Source organism: Pelmatolapia mariae, linkage group LG5 (genome assembly GCF_036321145.2).
Source record: "Pelmatolapia mariae isolate MD_Pm_ZW linkage group LG5, Pm_UMD_F_2, whole genome shotgun sequence".
In the NCBI taxonomy this organism is placed as follows: domain Eukaryota; kingdom Metazoa; phylum Chordata; class Actinopteri; order Cichliformes; family Cichlidae; genus Pelmatolapia; species Pelmatolapia mariae.
The window spans coordinates 23,811,226-23,835,248 of record NC_086231.1 but is presented as its reverse complement, the minus strand read 5'-3'; the positions used below and the strand labels follow the sequence as shown (position 1 = coordinate 23,835,248).

General features: G+C 43.1%; 1 protein-coding gene across 3 annotated transcripts in view; it reads left to right on the top strand.

The window, feature by feature from the left end:
• Positions 1-24,023, top strand: part of srgap2 (SLIT-ROBO Rho GTPase activating protein 2) — a 55,061-nt gene that overhangs the window by 10,971 nt on the left and 20,067 nt on the right. For all 3 annotated transcript variants that reach the window (XM_063474365.1, XM_063474364.1, XM_063474366.1), the window contains exons 2-3: positions 19,080-19,272; positions 23,742-23,904. In XM_063474365.1, the coding sequence (XP_063330435.1) occupies positions 19,080-19,272; positions 23,742-23,904 (356 nt within the window). The remainder of the gene's footprint in view (positions 1-19,079; positions 19,273-23,741; positions 23,905-24,023) is intronic.

Below are 24,023 nucleotides of genomic sequence, written 5' to 3'. Positions count from 1 at the left end.
CTATATATTTGTGTTAGTAAGACGTGTCAGTGCTGGTGCCAGGCCTGGAGTGGCTGATCCACCCTAAAATATTGTTTACCTTGAGTACACGTTGTCCTAGAGCTGTCAGAGGCAAGAGGCAGAAGCACATATACCATACCTAAGGTCTGATATTTATCTGAATGCAGGAGCTGTAGCTGACTGTCACTGAGCATGGCCAGGGGGCAATACTCTGTGTGTACCTGTAAGAAGAGCTTGCTTATATGTGCTCTTCACGTGTTTAAGTGTGGCTGGCTGTAGGCTGTGGAGTACAGTTGATACAGAAGATAATCGCATACACTGATTTGCCACTTGTATTGTTGACTTATGCAACCAGATGCCATTTAACACAAATGCCCTGCAATCATTTGACTGTGTAGCCACAGTCAGTTTTTTATTGATTCTGTGGTAGACGTGTGTTCGTTCAGGCTGGAGTTAGATGCTTTGCATGACGGGGCTTGGGGGAAATGCAGCGTGTTTTGATGTATGGCTGTGGGATTTGTTGAAAAACAATTTATGAACCATTATTTTTCCAAAACTGATTGTAGTTCATTTCTAACTCTTGTCAGACTAGATGTTATTCATATTTTAGTGCTTCTTTTTCCCCTTTGTAAGTGGTTTAAACAGGGTGGTTTCAAGAATCCCGCATCATAGTACAGTCAGGCATGTTTTGAAGCTGCAGTGATGCGACTGCAAATTATTAGCCAGAAGAAAAATATCTGGACCTGGGTCTAATTTAAAGAAAAATAGAAAAAGAACAAACCCCCAAAAAACATGCACATAAGTTAAAGCTAGTGACTTTGCCCTATTTTTGTTTATTAAAGGAGAAGTATCCCCTCATGAAGAAAGTTGGAAGCAGCAGAATGAGTTAAAGTTTAAAGTGTAGGCGAGAACATGACTTCGATATTTTTAGGGGAAGCAATGACTGTCATATTGTCATTAAACAAGCATTGTAGGTGGTTAAAGTGTAATGTGGTGACCCCTTCAGTATGCGCTGCTGTATTCCTCTATTTAGGCCTGTGATTGATAGTGAAGTCTTTTTTGCTGGTATCGCTCTCCTTGTGCACCAGTCTCATAGTAGTGTGTAAAGACCATGTGCTGGCCTATCACCGTGGGATACCCCTCTCAGATTACCGCCTTCACCCATCCCCTGACCCTCCCACTGCTGCTTTCTCCCCCTTCACATTCCGACTCAGCCCATGTGCTTCAAACAGTGGAAACGGGAACATCCCACCCCTCATACGTGTGCACACACACTCGTTCCTATTGTGCAGTGGCGCCTGCAGGACAGGGGTTGGAGTGGGTCTCCATATAACTTTCCATACAGATAATGTACCGTGTGTACTATAATAGAAGTTGTTTTTCACATGTATTACAGCCCTGAACTTGTCTAGACAGCACCTGGTAAAGTTGTAGATGGGAATGCAAACATCTGAATCAATCAGGCTGGACGTTATTGGTCTGCACTGACAGCTCTCTAGTACAAAGAGTGCATCGTGTCCGATTGAGCCCACGTGGGAGTAGAGCAGGTAACTGTCCTGAGAATTCACAGTGTTCACAGGTGTCATGCGTCCTGCCTCGTGTATCCTCTGCTTAGGTGTCACTCTTGACTAAATCCAAATGGAAGCAGTGAGGATCCAGAATACATGTAGAAGCTCTTGTGTTATACATCTGAGAGATAATGCCTGGACCTGATTCTCCCAAGGTCTGTGATAATGGTTTATGTCTAAGAGACAGAAGTAGGGAGTCAGCTTCTGCTTGGATCTGTGCAAAACTGAAAATTGAGACCAGGAGGTTTAAAAAAACTATCCAAAAACCCAAACAAAACTCAGTAATGAAAAGCCCTGAAATTCTGGATGACAGAGATTTTGCCAAAGAAAACCTAAAGGCGGGGGGAAGATGAAGGATGTCCTTCAGCACAGAGAACCTTCCCATCAATCACTTCAGCACATTTGTGGCATAGCTGTTTGACACAAGCATGTTCTTGTGACCTCTATCCCTTTTCTCTTCTTTTTTTCCCTCAGTAACTTGCTTCACCCACATCTCTTTGTTTTCTTTCTGTCTGAGGGCAGTGTTGTGTGGTAAAGGTTGCTGTCCATAACACATATCTACACAGGCATTCTCTGTAATGTAAAAGCTGAAGTGGGAGGCAGGCAAGTTACTCAGTGTGAGTGGGGCTCTTGTCATGTGTCGTTGGTATTCCCTCTAAGGAATGCAGAGGAGAGTTTCCCAGCCTGGAATGGTGGATTCCTTCTTGCTGAGTCTGAGTATGAATGTGGACCAAGAGGAGTCATTGTGGTCGCGTCGCTTTGCACATTTATGGTACCGTTAGCTTTATCTTTTTCTTTTTTTTTGGAAGATCCTGTCGATAAATTGTGGCATCCCAGAAAGTTTTATGCAGACAGATGTGCATTAGGACTTAAGTGCTGGTTAATTTGTCAATACCTTTTAATAACCTAGATTCAAGAGTTCACTTGAAAATGTGCCACCTAGATTGGCTATTTTGAGTATCCAAACCAACAACAAGTCACAGCTGTTACAAGTATTGTATTATACAACCCCAATTGCAAAAAAAGTTGGGATGCAATGTAAAATGTAATTAAAAACACAATCCAGTGATTTCCAAATCTCTTAAACCTGTGTTTATTCATAAGAGAACAAATAAAACATATCTGAAGTCTGAACTGAGACATTTTACTATTCAATGAGACATATGAGCTCAGTCTAAGAGTTTAAAAAAGAGCATCTTTGAAAGGCAGAAACATATTTCATATTTCATATTTCAGCAAGGCAATGCTAAACAGCAACCCAAGTGCTGAACTGAGCGGCCTGCAGTCCAAACATTTCACTGAATGAAAACATTCAACGCATCATGAAGTGGAATCTACTACAAAGAAGACCAAGGACTTATTGAGCAGCTAGAATCGTATCATAGCATTCATTTTTATTTGTATTTTACTCAGTGTCCCACTCTATTTGAACTGGAGTTGAATTTGCGTTATATTTTTATGGGATTCATTGGTTTCTTTTTTTAATTCTAAAATAATATTGATACTAAAAATAAAAAATCTAATCAAATCTGAACGTTAATGAGAAATGAACATGGCTGTATGGATAAACTCGACAGTGTTTCTCACCGTCTGTTCCTGATGCTGTACTTTCTAAAGACAGCTGAGAGTTATGTTAAATATACAAAAACTGTAGTTAATGAGCTATGACAGGCAACAGCATGTGGAAATCCAGTAAAACCAAGGAATAACAGGCGGGTACAATTTTTTTTGTGTGGTAAAGCCGCTTTTGTATCACTACACAGCACGTTGACACTTACCACCCATTGTTCAGTGCCTTTGTTACCGAAAACAGCCAGGAAGCCTTACAGTATGTGTGAGTCAGGTCCCTGGCTGTATCCCTCTCCATTGTGTCCTGCTTTGCTGGTGATGACAATGATAGCCACTGTCCTCTGATTGAAATACATCGTCAACATAGCTTACATAGCTACATGGTCCATATGCACGCAGTGCAGCTGGCCTCAGCGCAGCTTCTACAGCAGCGAGGCCATTTTGAATTCATGAATTATTTAGTTGTTTCTTGTGCAAGAGGGAGAATGTGTCTGATTTCTAAAAAGGAGGGGGGGTGGAGGGCCTGTGATTCTCTCTTTCTCTCTCTTTTTTCTTTTTTTGTGAAGGAGTCAGAAAAAGGGAGCTCTCCTCTGTAGTGAGTGAGGGAGGAGTGTGTGCCTGGTATCTGGGAGCTGAAGAGCCAGAACAGCAGGACTCCGTTAGATCAAACAGGCTTCCACTGCGGATAAGAAAGAGGACCTGGCAGGGAGACAGAAAAAACATGAGCAGGGAAGGGATAAAGCAAAGTAAGAAGACTGCTCTTTGTAGTATTTCAAGCTAATGAGAACTGCCAAATAATAAACGGTCCTAATGAGCATCTTATTTGCTTTGTGTACCTTGTGGCTTACTCCTAATACTCTGTCTGAGTCCGCTATTGCAAGTTTAGAACAGGTGTTGACCACATTCCTACCTCTGTTCTGCTGCAACCCTTGACCTTTTTGTTTTCCTGACAGCCACAGACTGTCCCTGGGGATCTGCTCCCATCTCTGGAGCCCATCCGGTTGTCAAGCATTAATGTCATGGTATCTTTTCCAGGTGACTCTACGTATATGAGCAGGCATGTTTATGGTACACTGGGAGATTACACTGAAAGTGCTCCTTCTTCTCATCCTTTAACTCATAGTCATCATCAATAATTCAGCTACACTTGCAGGACACAGCTCAGTGTTTTTGGTCTTAACCTTCCCTGTAGGTTCCCCTGTATTTATCTATGGCTTTTTAGACTATTACTGTACACCCATTTTGTTTCTTTCCATCCCCTCTCCCATTCTACTCGATTTTGTCTTCAGAGTCTTGCTGTCAAGTTTCCACTAAAGCTAATAAGCTCTCAAATCTCTCACTCTTACTTATATTAGTATCTTATTTTCTTCTCTCCCACGGTTTTCTTTTGCTCTTGTTGTGTTTTAAAAAAGAAAATGTCATGGATTTTATTCCATTCCCTCCCTTCTTTTCCCACCTCTGTGCTTTTCTTTTCTTTCTTTTCTTTTTTTAAAATCTTGTCAAGGCAGTTTTTTTGGGGCCAGAGAAAAGTCTGTTAAGGGGAGCTAAGAGGAAAGGGTGTGGCCACCCACACTGCGGTACTCTATTGTGTTGCAGTGATTCCACCATGTCCTCTCTCTGATAAACACACATGACATCACGCACAAAATTGAACACACACTCAGTGCAGAGTCACTGACCTCGTGTTCCACTCTCCACTCACTCAAGAGGTATATTCTCTCTTGGTATCAGGGCTGTCCATTCCTGAGTACAGATAGCTTTGTTTTCTGTCATGTGTTTGAAACTCACTAGATAGCAGACTTCCAAAGTGTCAGAGGGCAGAAAGCATGAGAAAGCTGACCAGTAGCATTTAACCACAGGGCCGAAAACAACTGGCAGTTTAATCAAAAAATCTGACGCTTCCAGAAGTTCATCTCGTCACTGTCTCTCCTCCTCGGGCAAGTCACCGCTCGGGGTCAGCTACCGAGAGGCAATCCTCTGCTCAGCGTCTTGCTCATGCACATTTCAGTGGACGTTTACTTGTTTTTATTGAGGATTCAACACAGACATGAAGTTTAATCATTAAGGCTGTCTTCACACTAATAGCAAGTGTGTGGGTTGGGACATGTTATTGAAGGTACTGAGGGAAAAAAGAACTTGGAAGTCCAGTTTTAATAATGCATCCATGAATGTGAAGCCTCGTGAGAAGGGAAAACACTGCTCAGCAGGTTCTACTTATTTTGACCAGCAGTCCTCATATGTATCAAAGTAGATATAATTTTCTCCTTTGTCTTTTTGGACCTGTAAGTTAGAATAGTCCATAATAATATGTGTAAGAGTTTTCAATCCACAGCCTGTCCAGATGGGTAGGTGAAGACTAGCAGACCAGCAACACAACTGGCTCAAGACCTAGCGTAGCAAATTAAGGAAATACAACTAACACAAAGGCTACAGAGACTCATGTTTGTACAGTCCCAGAATATTGCGTTTGGTCAGTGATCCTAGTTATAGGTCAAATGCTTATTGGTTAAAAGGATCAAAAACATGAGCAGCAGTCTACATCACACAGAAACCTACAGAAATCTGCCACTGTGACAGCAAACTACAAGTAGACATGAAGACTGAAGTTGGATTGGACGATAAATGATTTTTAACCCGCTGGCTCCCTGGTATCAAGTCTGTGTGATTAATTACTATTAGCAATGAGTGGATGTCATTCCTATATGGGAGTACCAGTGTCTTGGTTTATTTAGGTATCTGACTACAAAGAGTGAAGGATTATGGGTACCAGACATGCTTTGTGCAGACCGAGTACCAAATAGCCTGATGGGGGTGATGCTATGTGTGTGAGAGTTCACCACCTGTGGTGACAAGTGCAAAAAATACATCAAGGAACAAAGTAAAAGCATGAGAAGGGCAGACGGTGGGTTTAATGAATACTTTTAATTGATTCTTTTTTCAACATAGTCAATTTTTTTTAAAGTGAAGTAGACTGTTCATCCAGCACGTCTGAGTTTTTCTTTAGCTGACTGTGCTGACGTTCTGACATTGAATTAGAGGGTGATATTTGAGATGCTGATTTGAGGTGCTATGTCATGCTTGCTAATCAAATAAGTATGTGTGAGAAAGTAAAAATAACAGAGTGTTTTTGTGTGTTTGAGGAGCACAAAGTTTGTGACAGGCTTACCCTGCAGTGGCTTATAAACACATCCTCCAGGTATCTTTTCTGTCAGACTTTATCTGAGAGAATTCTGACAGGTGAGTTATTTCTGAACTGTGTTTTCTTTTTTTCTTTTTTTTTTCTAGGTTTTACTTCAGAGGTACAGTGAAGATTAGCTTAAGGCTTACCTGAGTGTACAGTGAAAACATGCAGCCTGCAACACTAGCCTATACAATGTCTTTGTCCTGAGAGTGAGACGATATCGGAAGAATCAGGTCTGGAAATTGCCTGAAGTTGCACTTTCTTACTTTATTCACTCAGCAACAGAAAACAGCTTAAGTTACTGAACTTTAACTGACCCTAATTTGCTCTGCTGCAAGGAGGTTCGTTTTTTTTTTTGTTTTTTTTTAGATCTTTATTTGGTATACACCCAATCACGGATCTGCCATGTGCAAGAATGTCCTACTAGGTGTGCAAAAGTCTGCTTTAGTTTGATGCATTTGTGTATGAAAGGAAGCTGTATCTTCATTATGAAGAAGTTCAAATGACAACCTGTCCTGTGCTTTTAGTGACATTTGGCCAGCTGCAGACTGTTACAGAATATCAAACTTAGAAAGGTGTGAAAATAAACTATTTTTATACTGCTGGCCAGGTTAGGAAGTTCTTGCATGGTCTCTTGGTTTTTTTCTGGTTTTGCATCAGCATATTGCATTAGCATCTCTGCACCTCAAATCCTAAAAATATATGTACAGAGCTTGTAGAGTTCTAACAAGCTTGAAAAGTATTTGATATGATCACCTTTATTCTTCAACACAGCTTGAACTCTCTTAGGCAGCTTGTTGTTTCTTTAAGTATTTTAAGTAGTGTTCAGGAATAATTATCCAGACTTGTTGAAGGACATTCAAAGCTCGTGTTTGGATGTTGGCTGCCTTTTGTTCTGTTCTCTGTCGAGATGATCCCACACTGCGGGGAGGCCAGTCCATGACTGATAGTGTTGGATTGGGTGTTTGTTTTTTTTACTAGGTATGTTTTTACTGCGTTGGTAGTGTGTTTTTTCGATCACTGGTATGCTGAAAAATGAAGCTGTTGCCAATCAGATGCTTTCCAGATGTGTTGCATGCTGGATCAGAATTTGACCATATTTCTGTGTTTATAATTATGAGTTTTAATTTTAACACAATTCATTTTAAGAGCCCCAGCACTGCTGGCTGAAATGGACCCCAACAGTAACGGGGGCTTTCAGATACTGTTCATCTGCTGTAGATTGTGTTTTAAGGTCAGCTGCTTTTTCAGTTTCTTCTTTCGTTTTTGTGTTGTTTTGTTTCTCAGGGCAAATTGCACAGCATGCTAAAATGCTAAAAGCTCACACTATTTTATGCCTCTCAGACTGCTCTCAGACATATTTCTGCTAAAAAAGTGTGAACTAATGATGTACATTTGTGGCAGCCTGCTAGTAGCAAATGGCTAAAGATACTATTTAAAATTGGTTCTGCGCTGCGTTGTCTGTTATGTGTAGGTACAACACTGGTTCATCGCTTAATTTAGATGATTTTTTTTATGCTTAATGGTTCACAGGTCAATGTTGAGTTGTTGAACTCACAAAAGAGAAACCTTCCTTTAAAAATGGTGAGGACTGGACTAAACTATTGTTCAAGACTGCTTTTAAAAAGTTACAAGAAAATCTGGCTCCATGGACACAAAATATAAAGAAATGAGACTTAGACTTTTTTATTGTCACTGTGCAGTTTCTTGCACAGCGAAAGGGGTGACTATGGACTTTTGCACAGTACTGCTTGCAGTCTATGATTATTGTAATCTTGTTTCACTCTCATAGCACTCTGCTAAGCCTGCTGAAATGAATAACCTGACTTATGTGTTTTCTGTAATCTCATTTGCTGCTTTCCTTGGTAGGTCAAGAAGCCCAAAATATTCATTAAAGGGCTCAGCGCTAATGGAAGAGGGAAAAATGAACAGACAGAGTGTGGACAACTGAACAATGACCTAGGCCCTTCTTTATTCTCCCTTTTTACAAAAGTATCTGTTTTCATGACATGGGTACTTGGATACACCACATCTAATAACCCATGATTCGAGCCTCATGGGTCAGTATGTGTGCTTGTGACTCTTCCTGCCCTCTTTCAGTCACTGCCTCAAATAGTTGATTTTGTCTTCAGGACACTGTGATTCCATCGCACTTGAAGCATTAACGTTCAGTAAAAATGTATTTAAATACTGTAAAAAAGTGCATTTATTGACCGTCTGTGAGAAGTCTCTTTTGTAAGCCTTCGTTGATGATTGGATAATCCAAACCAGTTGATGCTGCAAGCATCTCATTATGTCTGCACATGAAATAATTATGTTTAAAAAAAGGGGTGTAAATGTGATAGATGGAAGCCAAGTGTCTAAAATTAAAGCTGTTTAATTGCTTTCCCCCAAGTTACCCATCCTAATCGCAGACGTAGGACTGTTGTTGTACATTAATTGCTCGGGGTGTAAGAAAAACTTGTCACTGTCTACTCTCTTGGTCCGCCCCAAGGGAGAAGAGTAACTGCTTTTTTTTTTTATCATGAAAATCAGTGGAAAGCCAGTTAAAGACCGAACAGTGCTGCAGGGAAAAAGAAAAAGAGGAGAAACAAAAAAAATCCCCTGTGAAGTTTTTGTGCCGTTACACAGAACTGCGTGTGGTGGTTTGTTGTGCTGAGGTGTGGAGTTGTTGTCTTTGCTGGGAGCCTCCTCTTGGAGCATGGCCCAGTTTCTATCACTCTCTCTCTCTACTTCCAGTCCCTCTGCAGCAGTTAGACTCATGTCTGATTTCCATAATGTGTAAAAAGTGCATGCATGCACACTTGCACACAGCAGAGAGATACCATTGCACTAGTGGGTTGGAGAGATGCGTAGAGGTAGAGGCAGAAAGGCAGGTGACCGCATTAGCTGCACTGCAGTCTAATTGTGACATACGCTGTTTCCATCCTGTTTAACTTTAGCTTTCACAGCTTCATGTAAATAACACACAGAGGATCTTTTAATAATACACGTGTACATATGTGTTCTAAATACTTCTATCCCTCCAATCAGTGATTACTTTCCTTATCGGTTATTGTTTTAATTATTAAAATGTGAAGAAAATAGTAGTAAAAACATCACTACATTTTTCCTAGAGTGTCATTTACCATCGGTTTACCAAAATATAAAAAACTAAAAGAAAAAAAGAAGAAGAAGAAGCAGATTTTAAAAGCCGGAACAAATTGCATTTCCTTTCTCCATAAATAACACAGGCAGTCAAAATATGCTGTTGTTTTTCTGTTGATAATCGAATTCATTATTAAACCGCTCTTCACAGCCGAGCGGTTGTTCTTCAGTGATTTATTTTTTTTATAATGGAAGAATAAAGATTCTTCCAGAAAAAAAACAGAATGCTGCAGAGATTTTTAAGTACATTTCTGCTCCCTTTTCAGCACCATGAGGCATGTGGCATCTTGTTTCATTATATTTAAGACAAAGCAGACATCTCGGGAGCTGTTGTCTCCTAGACTGATATGTATGTATAAACAGCACCCTACTATCATAAGTTGGATATGTGGTTTAAAACATGGATAGATGGATAAGATTAAAAATATTTAAAAAAAAAAAACGTCTATTTGATTTTCGGGGTGAGCTGTCTTTTTATATTAGGATTCATGTAGTTCTGCATTCCTTTATCTTGCGTATCTGCCCCTCCTGTTTTGGAGAGAGCTGCAGCTGAAGGCTGTGGCGATTTGACCTCAAGTCGGATGTGCTGATAGCATCTCATGTTATCATCTGCTGCTCTGGGTTTCATCCTTTGTGTGATGGTCCCCTTTGCTCTTTTTCTCCTGGCCTCCGTGCCTTCCGCCGGCGCTCGGATAAAGATCAGCAGCCATCAGCAGATACGGCCTTTAACTCATGTGTTGCTGCCCAGCCTCTGCTCTGAGCTCTCACTGCATCCTATCTTGATCTCTATCATTTTTCCTTCAGCCATTTTCAACATGCCACTGATTTCTCGTTCAGTGTCGCGATAAGACTTTGCTGCATAAGGACATCCATACGAATCACTCACACGTGTTTAGTATCATGCAGCATTTCCTCGCTGAGAATATGCATGTGTGTTTCCCCTCTCCTGTGCGGCAAATGCTGTCATAGCTCTTTATTAAATGACAGAAAGGTTTCCATTACGCACTGTGTTAGGCTTCAAAGCCCTGATACTCCTCTCGGGGGGGCCTTTACGTGCACATGCCTACACAGCCCTCAAGGTCCCTGTGAATCATTAGTGATGACTGGGCTAATTCTTACTGAGGAGTGACATAAAGATGAAGATGACTGCACGACTGATGACTGTTTAATCTAGAAGTAAGAAATGATTACACGCTGCCGCTCAATTGCTGGGATTATGACGAGTGTTAACACGCTAATAAAGACGGGGAAGAACCTTTACCCGCCCAGTGATGCTTCCGCACATGAAAGGCATCCTCTTCCCCATCCTTTGCTGTTTGAAACTAGCCTTGGATGATTGTGGTAATGCTTGTTGCTTTAAGAGAGTGTTGCCTGGAAATGTCGAGGCTGATTTAAGTTATTCCACGCACTGTCAGACAAGACCACTTGCACAGACAGACATACACTCAGTGGGCTTCTTCCCATGCTTGTGTTTTGGATTAGTCAAATCTCCTGACTGGCTGCTAAGCTGATTAACATGGGGGGGCGCGTTATGCACTGGCCATTTTGAAACACTGGAAAGGGTGTGGACACACATGCACAGTGGGAGAGCTCAGCTTAATATTGCTGTTGGCTCAGGGTGATATGATATGCGTGCGTGTGTGGGTTTTTGTCTGATACCTGTCCATACCTCCTCAGACAGATGGCATAGAGCTCTATACTGTAATAGTTTGGATCCCTGTGGAGAGTGCATATATATATATATGTGTGTGTGTGTGTGTGCGCCAAAGCTGGAGAGTGTATGAGATGGAAACAGAGGGAGAGAGAGACAGAGATGAGGCCTGTTGGAACAGACTGAGGCCCAGATGGCTGTGTCCAACAGAGACAGGAAATAGAGGTGACACCAGGTGGATGGTACCCTTCAGCATGAACAGCATCCACAAACACACATACACACAGAAAGGACACTGAAATTAGCCTTGAGGCCAAGAATTCAAGATGGTCAGTCTCAAATCTTGTGAGTTGCTAAATTATAGGATAACGTGTGATCTCATTTAGTGCCGCTCATCTCGGTTGAACCGAGAAGTTGATCACAGACTCTGGATATCTGATTGCTGATTAGGTTGTCTGTGAAGTCAGAGTCCAGTACCTACTCTTCAGTAGCATTTTAAACTAAACTGGAAGATAATCGTTATTCACTTCTTTACCAGAATTGCTTCCCTCCAGTTCCCGCGTGTGTGGGACGTACCCCTCCCCCAGTGCCGTTCTCGACTGGGTTAGTGGAGCAGGCGGTGCCTGAAAGGGAGCGAAAGAAGCTAGTTAACTTTTGATAAGCAGCCTTTTTTATTATGCGTAGAAACCCCCAGCCCCCAGTCTTTAACCCCACATTCTGTCTGCCACCACACAAATGCTTGTGTGCTGTGCACGCGATGGCTAGAAAGAGATATGGTTGTCAGGAGAGGTAAATGCAAAGAAGTAGAACATACTCCTGGAAAGCATGGCTGCAAAAGGAAATAACGATCTGGTAAAAGAATAGACTCTGCAGGAACACTTAGAAACAAGCTGAGCGTTCTTTGGAGCTGAAACCGATAGTTGTAACCAGCTGGTTGACATGGGAGACTGACCCCCTCCAGTAACTTTGCGGACCCCTGACCCTTGACCTCTGCTCTTAGCTCACAGAGTGCAAGGAACCCTGACGGTAGCTTGCATGGCCGCAAAAAATGTACTCGATCATAGAAACGTCCTCTGTCTTTCCTACAGTTGGATATAAAGCATCCTACTGTCACGTAAAGGGTTAATGACTTCCTGATCTGACCACAGAGGTGTGGAGCAGTGCCGTGGAATTTACCCCTGCTGAGTACTAAACCCCCTGCAAAAACACCCCTCCCCCCCCCCCTTCCTCCTCGTCACCTCTTTTTCATGTTTCTCTCACACTGCCTCCCCCTCTCCCTGCTCCCTCGCAACCACCACCAAAGAGGGCATCATGGACAAAGAGTAACAGTTACCAAGCAAAACTCAGTGGGGAGGGGAAGCGTATCTCCAATATCATGGCATGACTAGTAGTTTTTTCAGAAGTGTTTTTGTCTTATTTTAGCATTCGGTCACTTTGATGCTGAAAAACTCCCATTTGATGTCTAATCTTCTGATGTAGTATATCTGGGTCATTGAGAGAAGCATGCTTTCCACCCTTTATTGCTGAGAGCTGGATGGGAAAGTTAATATAGGAAACCTAGAAGAAGTCACCGCATCAGCACACACATAATACATCATTTGCCCCCTTTGGGTCTTGTGTAGATCGTATAAATGAAGAGTAAGATTGACTATTGATTAGTGAGTTTTAGGAGTGCTGATATACAAATCCTGTTAGCGCTCAGCCATGCCTTAGAGGCTGTTTCCTTGCTTCCAGGATAGAGGCTTTATGAAAAGCACCCTTAGATTTAATATAATGTTAAACATTTTTTTGTAATATTCTACTTTGCTACAGCGAGAGCAGAAGTAGAGTAGGTTGGTGGAGATGAAGAATGAAGAAATCCATTAAGTGTTGCTGGAGATCCAAAATACTTTCTTTACAATTGTGAAATAAATAAGGCCTCTCTGACGGCAGTGTTATAATTATCGCCTGGGTCAGAGTGATGTAAATTTGGTCATCAAAAGAGTCAGCAAGAGGCTATAATGCGGCAACTATGCATATGTTCTCCAGACTTCAGATAAGCAATAAGCACAATATGAACAACTACTCCCCCATAGCTGTCCGCACGTGGGGCCAATCACTGCTTGAGTTTGTTCGAATGCAGACACACATGCACTCGTGTTTTGGATATCTAAACGCTGACAAAGAAAATGATAACCCTGCCTGCCAAGCAATCAAGCTTTAATGCTGCTTTGCTATATGCAAGTGTGTGTGCGTGTGAGAAAGGTCAGGAGCTTGCATCCTCGCCTTCCGGAAAGTATCACTATATATTCACTAGCATTATGACGTTAGTTGAAAAGGGAAACTAATAAAGTACCATAGTGACACCAATAAACGTTGATGTTTTATGCCCTTTATTCGTTTATGCCCGACCATACCCCAGCGTTTATTTCTCTGCCGTCGAACTCGCTGTCGGTCCCTCCTCTCCTCTGCTGAACAGTACATTTGCAGCGGTTTGGCTTCGGGATGATTTTCCATGTCTACAAGTCGCTAAGCTTGTTAACTTGCCTTCTTAAGACGACACTACTTTTCCTAAAAGTTTTAGGGTCTGGGTGAGAGAGGAAATGCCTCTATAACTTTTAATGTATGCATGTGTGTGTGTGTGTGTGTGTGTGTGACAGAGAGTGAGACACAGAGAGAAAGAGTGAGAGTGCGTGTGTTTGCTTTTGGAGGAAATGTCCAGACCCAAGAAAAAGGCATTGGCTGGAATCTTTCCATTCCTGCAATAGCTTTCCCTCCAACACTTACTGTACTGTAACTCTATCCTTTCCTCCCCTCTCCACAAGTGTGTGCATGAGTGTGTGTACGTACGTGTGTGTGTGTGTGTGTGTGTGTGTGTGTGTGTGTGTGTGTGTGTGTGTGTGTGTGTGTGTACACTAAAGCAGTATTAGTTTGACATGTCTGGAACTAATAGAGTCCACCCTGCTGAAGAATCTTATTAGGAAATACTACCTGCAACTTGAGGCTTTAGTCTACCTACTCATTCAACGGCCTAAACATCATGTCTCACTCTCACTCACACACTTTTGACTGCCTTCAACCTGCAAGCCACTGGCCCATCTTCTCTCCCTCAGTCCATCTTCTCTCTTTGGTTGCCTGGTTCAGGGTTGGTGGGTTATATTGGTGAACTCCACAGCTGCCTGTTTTTCTTCGGGGCCTTTTAGTCTGAGAAAAACACAGCAACTCACTGGCTTACACACACACACACACACACACACACACACACACACACACACACACACACACACACACACACACACACACACACACACACACACATCAGTCCAACCCCTACACTCCCTCTTGCACACACGTACACACACATATGCTTCCTGTAGTTGTTTTAGTATAACCCTCCCCTCTCGTGTTGCTCCCTGCTGGTAATGAACTGGTCCAGCTGACTTCCTGTCAACTGTGTCCTGTCTTCCTGTGTGTATGGGATGAATGGTCATATTATTCACACTGACGCTGTGCCTGCCCTCTTACTCACCCTTTACACTACTTTGTGCTTTTTCGCCCCCCTCTCTCTTCTTTTCTCTCTGCTTCTCTCATTCTTGTGAGGACAATGGTATGAGCTCACAGTGGTACAACTCAAAACCACTACCACCCCCCTTCTACTTCCCCTCCTCTTTTATAAGCTTCTCTGTAGCCTGTGCTGCAGTATCAGTCCCCAGAGCAACAAAGACCAGGCCTTACTGCATAAACACAGTGTGCATGCGTGCTTACACGCACACACACACACAAACACAAACATAGCAAGAAGAATGGGTAATATTGTACTTTGCTAGGAGCTACATCTCCTAATGTTTGACTTGGATTGCTTAGTCCTAGTTAACTGTTCTGTGTGAGTGTGTTCTTGTGTTCCTGCTGTGATTACCTGACCCACAGTTTGTAGGCCCAGAGCTTGCAGAGAGATAATCCTGATGTATACAGCCAGGTTTTCTACTCTATATTAACATATTTCTCACCTTGCATTATTTTGCTCCAAAATAATGTCACATAAATAATGTCTGCAGAGAAGGGAAATGGGAATTTCCATACTTGAGCACACATAGAACATGCTTACCAAAAGTAATAGGAGCCGTAAACCAGAACTTTACTGCACCCTGTAAATCAACACAACTGTGTGGACTGTCGTAGTTTGTCATTCCTCTGTTGTCTGTACTCTCTGTCACACTCCTTCTCCAGCCACTTCAAGCCTCGTCTCAAACACTCATCACATACTTGTAAACAGTTGTCGTGTGTGTGTGTGTGTGCGTGTGTGTGTGTGTGTGTGTGTGTGTGTGTGCGTGTGTGTGTGTGTGTGTGTGTGTGTGCGTGTGTGTGTGTGTGTGGAATAATAATATAGTAACGGAGGGGGACAGAACTAGGGCGGGGCTTCCAGGAGCAGGCTGGAAAGCTGCTGTCAAAACAGCTCAAAGTGACAACTTGGACTCAGAGTGTCACATTGCTGTGTGTGTGTGAGTGTGTGTGCCCATAGCCCAGGGTGTTTTCAGGTATAATGAGTCCTTGTAGCATTATGTGTAGCTTCTGTATGTAGGCCAGTACACAATGGCATCCAGGGCAACCATCACTTTTGTCAGTTACAAAACAAAACGGCGTTAAGCTGGTGGAAAATTTGCTGCAGAATTAACTCTAAGCAAAGGAAATGATGGGGGAAAGCTATGTTTAGCCTTCACGCTGTAGTTGTCTATGTACCGTGAACTTCAGGTCGATGGTTGTAATGCCTTTTGCAGAATATTTATGCTTTTTTTTTCTACTTTAATTTCCTCCTCAGTGTCCATCCACACATTAATATGCAGCGACACGTCTGTCTCAGGTTTGAGTTGAGGCAACACAGACAAGCTGCCTGCACTCTTAGTCCAATGAAGTGCCACTGTAGTCAAAGTATTCTGTCTTCATCATCTATTTTTGCTGTCTTCCTTTTTCTATGATGATGCATCATAAACTATGATGTACCATAGGGAGACGTGGGTATAGGTGGAATAATCTAAATGGGAAAAAGACATTGAACTTCTCAGATTTCACTGCTACTTTGTGAGCTCACTAATCTTCCATATGATTTGCCCTGATATCATTTATACACAACCTTCTAACTTGCCCAGACACACCAACAAGTGGCTGCTATGTCTGGAGAGAGTCAAAGTGATCAATGAATAATAAAGACTGATCCTGAAAAATGAAAAATGCAGTAGTGTGACTATATTCTATTGGGAGACAAATACACTATGTATGTTAATAGAAACCAAAGAGAGGATTAGCCGCTTCAAAGGTAGCAGTCATCTCTTCCTTTTCCAAATTGATCCTGATTGTGACCGTAGTGTGGCTGGACGGGCGAACAGACTGAAAAGCGTATGGACGAGGCTCGTGCAAACAGAGCCAGACAGCCTTCAGCACTACAGACAGAGGAGGCGGAGGGGAGAGAGGGAAGAAAAACAGGGAGAAGAGCATCAGTAAAGTAGAATCCCAGAGCCTGATTACAAGACCTGCTCTCATCTGCCTGGAAAATGTGACTGGACTGTCTGGAGGGGGTGGAGGCGTCACATTCCAGTTCACATCCCACTTCACATCCCATTTCTTACTTGCTGGGGGATGATAGTCATTGCAGAGGGTTGAAACCCAAGGGAAGACCTGTGCTGAATTTATTTGACTTGCTGAAAAGGCAACCCGCATGTTTTATCCCCTATCATCAGTCATGCTGACATGGTTTGGGACCACTTGACCCTTTGTATTGACACATCTGAGTGATTACTTTATCCACACGGCATGAGAGGTCAGTGACTGGTTTGACTGGTATGAAAATGCTCTCACTTACACGTAATGTCCTTTGTGCCCTATGAAGCTGAACACTGATGGGATATTTTCTATAGGCATATTTTACAGTGCCCCCCTCCCCCAATACAGGATGGCTTTATAACCCTGCAGTAGAGTTTCAGGGGCTTGGAGAATGAATATCAAAGCTCAATGAAGCAGTTCTGCTCACATGTGATGAGACTTTATGGTGGATTTTTCCTTTAATTTGTCACCCGTCTGTGCTTTTTACATCCCCTTAAGGAAATTGTGTCGAGCAGCCAGTACCAATAGGGTTTAGTGGGGAGAGCTCATGTAACGCAGCCATATATTTTATAAATGAAGCATGCCGTCAAACTCGCTCTTCATCCTAATGTAAATGTAAGGGGCCTGAGAGGGGTTTCAGGGCTCAGGGCACGGCCTCCCTGTTAAATTAATTTCCCCCCCATTAAATCTGCTTTCTAAACATTTGGATCACATGGGACTTAGCTGTCGCTTTCTTTTTTTTTAAAAATTCCCTCCTGTACATATCCTCCACCCCTCAAGCTGTTTCCACGCTGATAACCATATGCTTTCTGTCACCTTCTTACGTTCCTTATGGATGGACAGGTTTGTTTTTGTTGGAGGTGTTGTGTGTTGTCATCGTGGATGGGCTAATTACAAGGCCGCTATCTCGAGGTTTTGTGTCACAGCCTTAAGGGGCGGGACATTGACTCACTCTGGATCATTGACAACGGCGTGCGACGAGAAAATTGCACACAAACACGCACGTATGTAGCCGGCGAGACAAAAACACATGTTGTGAAAGCAAATGTTCACACCAGGTCATTAGCACTGATACAGGCTCGGTGTGTGCATTTCTTTGCCCCCCTGCCCACAGTGTCTTAAAACTCCCTAACTCTGGTTTTTTAATCAGTAAAGAACGACAGTGGCCGCTGGCTGGTGGCACAGTGTTTAGGTATGTGTTTATGAGACTGAGCGAGAGAGAGAGAGAGAGAGAAGTGGGAGGAGTGGGGCGCTCACAGACACATTTAGAGATCCCACTTCTCTTTGTGGTAATGAGAAACTGCACTCTCAGCTGTTAAACACAAAGGCAGCATCAACAGTCGCTGCTGGCTGGACAGGCAGCTGACTGCATGACTGCGCGTGTGTGTCTGTCTGTGTGTGTGTGTCTGAGTGTGTGAATATTGTTGAAGGGAATCCATACATCACTGAAGCCAGGATGGAGACCAAAACCATCCGCTTTCTGTACAGCCAGCGTTGTAGAGGTATGACAGCTGTGGTAGATTAGCCATGATGACAATTAGAGAAATGCGTGTGTTGTTTCCTAACTCGTTTAAGGGATGCAGACTGCTCGGCATTGGCAGGAAGCTATGGGAGCATAGCATTAATCTGTCAGCTGTCAGGACTGATCCAGTTTATCACCTCTGTGTATGCGTGTGTGTGTGTGTGTGTGTGTGTGTGTGTGTGTGTGTGTGTGTGTGTGTGTGTGTGTGTGTGTCCTTGGCTGTGCAGAAGTGCTGCTGTGTATGATTTGTGTCTCCTGTTCTGTAGCTGCAATGGGCAGGATTCTCCAGAGAACTTTTTTGCGGCCCGTGATTGAATACGGTTACTGAATGTGCCTGCACTGAGTGCACTCTATTAATTTGAGGGCCAGACTGGAGAGCAGCATGGAGGAGCGATGAGGGTGAGGAGGGAGGAGGCAGGAGGAAAATGAAAAGTGATAAGCTGGGATAAATGACTGCCTCTGGAGATATGTGTGTGTGGAAGATGATATCTGATCCCGCACTCACAGATGCACACTTATAAATATGATGATGCGCACGCACACACACGCTTAGCCGTCTGTGCATTGCGGACGGGTGGGAGGGGAATGGAGTTCAGCCAAGCCAACACAGTGCCAGGTGTTTTACTGGAACATCCAGTCATTCAGTCAGCTGTAAAGGGGTTGTTTTAACATCTTACACATCGTTGTGAAATGTGTGTTAATGGTAGTGGTGTATAGCCAACAGCAACATATGAAAAGGCCTTTGATTTTTAGCAAAGACCGATTGCACATTGATTCGTGTGTTGATTTCACCTGGCCCATGGCTATGTTAACCAAAAAGCTAACGTCATCTCTGACTCTGTACTCCTTTTCCTTTTACCCTTTCAGAGGTCCGTGCTCAGCTGGTGGAGCAGCTCAAGTGTTTGGACCAGCAGTGCGAGCTGAGGGTGCAGCTGCTTCAGGACCTGCAGGACTTCTTTCGAAAGAAGGCAGAAATTGAGATGGACTACAGCCGCAACCTGGAGAAGCTGGGTGAAAGATTCCTCACAAAGACGCGCAGCACCAAGGACCATCTACTCAAGTATGAGAAAATCACACAGACAACACACGTAGTTTTATTTTGACAGTAAGCCTCAGGTTATGGCTTTTGGTTGCATACGTGTATTTTTAAGTGCCTGGGGCAATTAATATCCTGCCCTTGTAAAAGTCTCAAGTGAGACAAAACTGACCCAGCTTCCATATTTAGCATTTAAAGAAAAAAAAACAGCATTGCTTCAGAGACTGGTGACTTCCTTCCTGATTAATGTGAAATAGCTGCTTGACTTGTAGCTGCGTGCACACTGCATTTTAAGGGCTCCTTTCGATTGTCTGTGTGGTCCTGTGAGTCAGTGTTCGTGTCTGAGGGAGGGAAATGACAACTTTTGCCAGAAATGGTCAGGTGGTGATTTTGTGCTCTGACTATTTTGTAGTGTCTTGCTGTGAGTGGATCATTGCCCAAACCAAGGATTCTCTCTCTCTCTCTCTCTCTCTCTCTCTCTCACACTCACACACTCACTCACTCACTCTCTCTCTCTCACTCTCTCTTTATATGAAACTACATAAGTTGCATATAAATACACACTGGAGCTCGTCGGCATTAGCAGCCTCTGGTGCTCTTGTAGAATTGTCACTTTTTGAGTGGGGAATGATTTAGCAGTCTGCTTCCCTGTAGGGAAGGATTCACTGAACTGCTAGCTATTCATAAACTACACACACACACAACATATCCTATTGGATAATACTGCCTCACTGCATCTCACTTCCATCTTTTACCTTGTGAACAGGAATTTGACCGCCAACTCTGAGGATTGCTAAATGCTGAGATATAATACACGGGTTTATGCTGGCAACAGCCTTGAGATGCAATAGTACATATAATGGGCGATCCCTGCCGTTTAGCTGAACAAGCAATAAGCTCCTGTTGTCGTTACTGCAGTATCATTAATATGTCATTAACCAACCCATAGGGACACAAATAGCTCCACTAAATGTCTGATGACTTGTCACACAGCTGTGTGTCATCTGTAACTGCTTACTCTTAAATGAACAGAGACAGCCCTTTCTGGAGACACAATATCGTCATCCTTCTGTGCGTTTGTCTCTTTCATGTTCCCTGCTAGGACTGAAGGCCCAATTAAAAGAGTCGCATGAGAAAACAAAGAGACACACAGAATCTGTAAATTGAAATTTACCCTCGTAGGGTTTCAAACCAGCTTTCAGGTTTTTTGTTTTTTTATGTTTGTCACGAAGGCTTTACATTAAGGGACAAAAACAAGCATTTGATTAGACAGAAAACATAATTTAGTACTTTGATTTGCATTGCCTTGATGTAATTAAGGCTATCATACAGATTAATATGTTTGTCTGTCATGCTCAGAAAATGGGAATTCATTCATGGAGCAGCAGCTTATGTTCAAATGCTAATTGATGCCTTTTGTTAATAATAATGGACAGATACAGTGTTTAACCCTGTGTTTGTGAAACTAACTGGTAATAACAATGAAAAAATCATTAGCAGAGGCGCTTTTAGCTACCAGCTTTTGGTTTTAGAAGTGTTAGAGGTATAGCTCATTTCTACAGAAATGATCTTTTTAATTTTCGATACTCTGGATTTTCCAAGTTAACTGAAACTGTAACAAAGGACAGGGACTTTTTCCTGCTCCGCTTTTCTATATTTTTTTTGACTTCCTCTAAACTATTACCTCCTAAATACCAGCCTTCCTCTTTCTTCCATAGAGTGACTGTTCCCTTTTCTTAAGCATCATGCACCCTTCCAGAGATATTAATATCCCTGCTGGGGGCAAACCCATATTTATGTGCTCTCTCGCAGACTAAAAAGGATCAATAGGTCCTCTAAACGAAACCCAATTCCGACCGTGAGGACATACCCCACATCGCACACAAATTCACTCGGCCTCATACACACCCCCCAGCCCTGATCAATACTGAGACAGTTTCAGATTGTGTGTTTCCCTGCGATGCATATTGGTGGGGTGGGCGAGGGAAAGAAGATGATGAGGAAAAGGGAGAGCGATAAACAGAAGAGAAAATGTAGGTTACCTGCTCGACTGGAGCTCCAGCAGCAGCAGGTGTGCTCCCATCATATCCACTAAGTCATCGTAAGGCACCAAAAGTATGACTGGAAACTGTTCAGTTTGTAGTTTTCATTCATTTCTGTGCTCTTCTCCCACCCCGTTTGCTTTTCTTTTCTCCCAACATCTGTGTATTTAACAGTCTTGCTGCATCTGCTGCTGCTCAGTCCGGGTGCCATGCTGGAATTTCAGTTATTTTCCGGCTGTGTGTGTGTGTGTGTGTGTGTGTGTGTGTGTGTGTGTGTGTGTGTGTGTGTGTGTGTGTGTGTGTGTGTGTGTGTGTAGAAGGGTGCTGTGGTTGTTTCTCTACACAGCCAGGCGTTGATGGTGCTCTAAGCAATGTGGGGTGTGAGGGTTGTCAGTGTGTTGATCCCGTGGAGACCCCTGGTATTCGAGTTATTTGGCAGACTGCATACAGCAGCGGTTGGGGGGTGACTGCACGGTTTAGCCGTATTGTGTGTGTGTGTGTGTGTGTGTGTGTGTGTGTGTGTGTGTGCCCTTAGGCTGACAGGCTGATTGGTCACATGGAGAAGCCCTCACAAGTTGTGCACTCATTCAAAGCTTGCCCTTATGTTAAATATTAGGACAGTTTGACTGTTAATAAGATGCAGCCCCTTGCACAGTCCAGTACTTGAATGAGGTTTTTTGAGATCTGATCACATGATTGCATGACCACCCATGGGATGAAAAAAGTAAAAATCCGTTTTACATGTGCTGTTACTTTTTAAGTTTAAGTCCACGGCTTTATCTATTTTCTCCTTTAAAATACCACAAAATCAAAAATCATGCACCAGGAATTAAAATCAGTTTTCACACAGATTCATGAAAGCACATTTTAGTTCTCCCAGATTTCACATATTGCCCCGTTTTTCTTTTTTTGTAATTTGTATTGTCCAGTGTCACTGTCTAAATCAGGCGCTCAAGTAATCCTCACGCACAGATGCATTGCTGCAAAAGCTGTAATGCCTGCGAGGAAGTAATGAAAATAACTTCATGCGGGGATGAAGCCTTTGTAACAGTATGGAACAGCATCTGCACCATGTGACCTGAGGGGGGGGCAATTATGTTTCAGTGTTTACCTTGCAGTAGCTGAAGGTCAGAGAGGGATTTGGATGATATTTCACCCAGTGCCGCAGTGCCATTGCCATGGTTATCGCTGGTGGATTCAGGGTGACGAGTCACATGGTGGCGTTGAGGCTGTCTTCTCGAGCTTACAGAGGAACTGGAGTCATGTTTTGTGTCTGTTGTGCAACCAGTAAAGACAGAAGCACCGGACATGAATCAGACAGAAGAGAGAAGTTTGAAAGGAAAGTGAGGTACATCCACATAACAAGTGCGAGACGGGTTTCAGTATTGAGGTGGTGCGGATGGATTGTCTGTTAGACTCATGTAGTTAGTCATATGACACTGAGACCAGTGTCACCCAGTACCAGTTTATCACATCACCACCGTTGAGTCATCTCATTCGAAACCACCCGTACACACCCCCAGAAAACCTTCTTTACTCACACACATGCACACAGTCCGCTCACCGCCCCCGCTGTATACCCCCACTTAGTCAAATCAAAGACTTTCTCTGTCTGTCTGGCATTATCTGTGCTGGGGTCACTGTTCTACTTTCCCTGACCCCTGTGTTTTGTGTGTGTGTGTGTGTGTGTGTGTGTGTGTGTGTGTGTGTGTGTGTGTGTGTGTGTGTGTGTGTGTGTGTGTGTGTGTGTGTGTGTGTGTGTGTGTGATATAATTGCCTTGCAGCTCTTTGCTGTCTCTATCCAGTTAAAGCTCCTCTTAACAACACAAAGGCCTTCTTTCATCCACTTACACTCACTCATAATCCATTTTACCCACTAGATCATCCATAACTCATGCTATAGTCCACACACACACACACACACACACACTTTTATAGTGTGCACACCCCATAAAAGCTGTTGTATTGTCATGTAAGCAGGGCATTAACAGCTCTGCATTTGTGTAATGGCTTTGAAACAAAGAGCGCAACACCACTGAACCATTATATCGTTAGTGAAATGATTACAGTCTTCAGATTGCCCTCTTTTTTCCATCTTTTTCTGCTCTCGCTTATTTCCCTCGACAGCAGCTGTGCTTGCAGGGGAGCCTTACCTCTTCCTGCTGGGTTTTGTACCCTGGCTGAATCCTGCGTTGGGGCTGGCTTACCAACCCTTTGTGTGTGTATGTATGTGTGTAAGAGAGTCTGTCTACAAACTCTCTGTCTATCCCTGTTATCCTAGTGCCCTGTCTCATGTTTGTAAAAGCTGTATTATGGGTGTACCGTTTGCTTGATTTTGCATTTAACATAAAATAGACCTGTGTGTACAAGTTTGCAGTGAACGTTAGATGAATGAATTTAGATTACAGTTTCCCTTGAATAAAGACATGTCACTTCTCTCTGTGCGTACAGGAAGGAGCAGAGCATTTTATCTCCGGTGAATTGCTGGAACCTGTTGCTGCAACAGGTGAAGAGGGAGAGCCGCGACCACGCCACTCTGTCTGACCTCTACCTCAACAACATCATTCCCCGCTTTGCACAGATCAGTGAGGACTCAGGGCGCCTCTTCAAGAAGGTAAGCACCCACTCAAACAGGCAGAAACATCAGAGCCTCGCTCTGATTGTTTTTCCTCACTGTAATTTTGTTTAATTGTCCATCGCGGTTAGCTTGATTTATTTGGGGAACCTAACGGC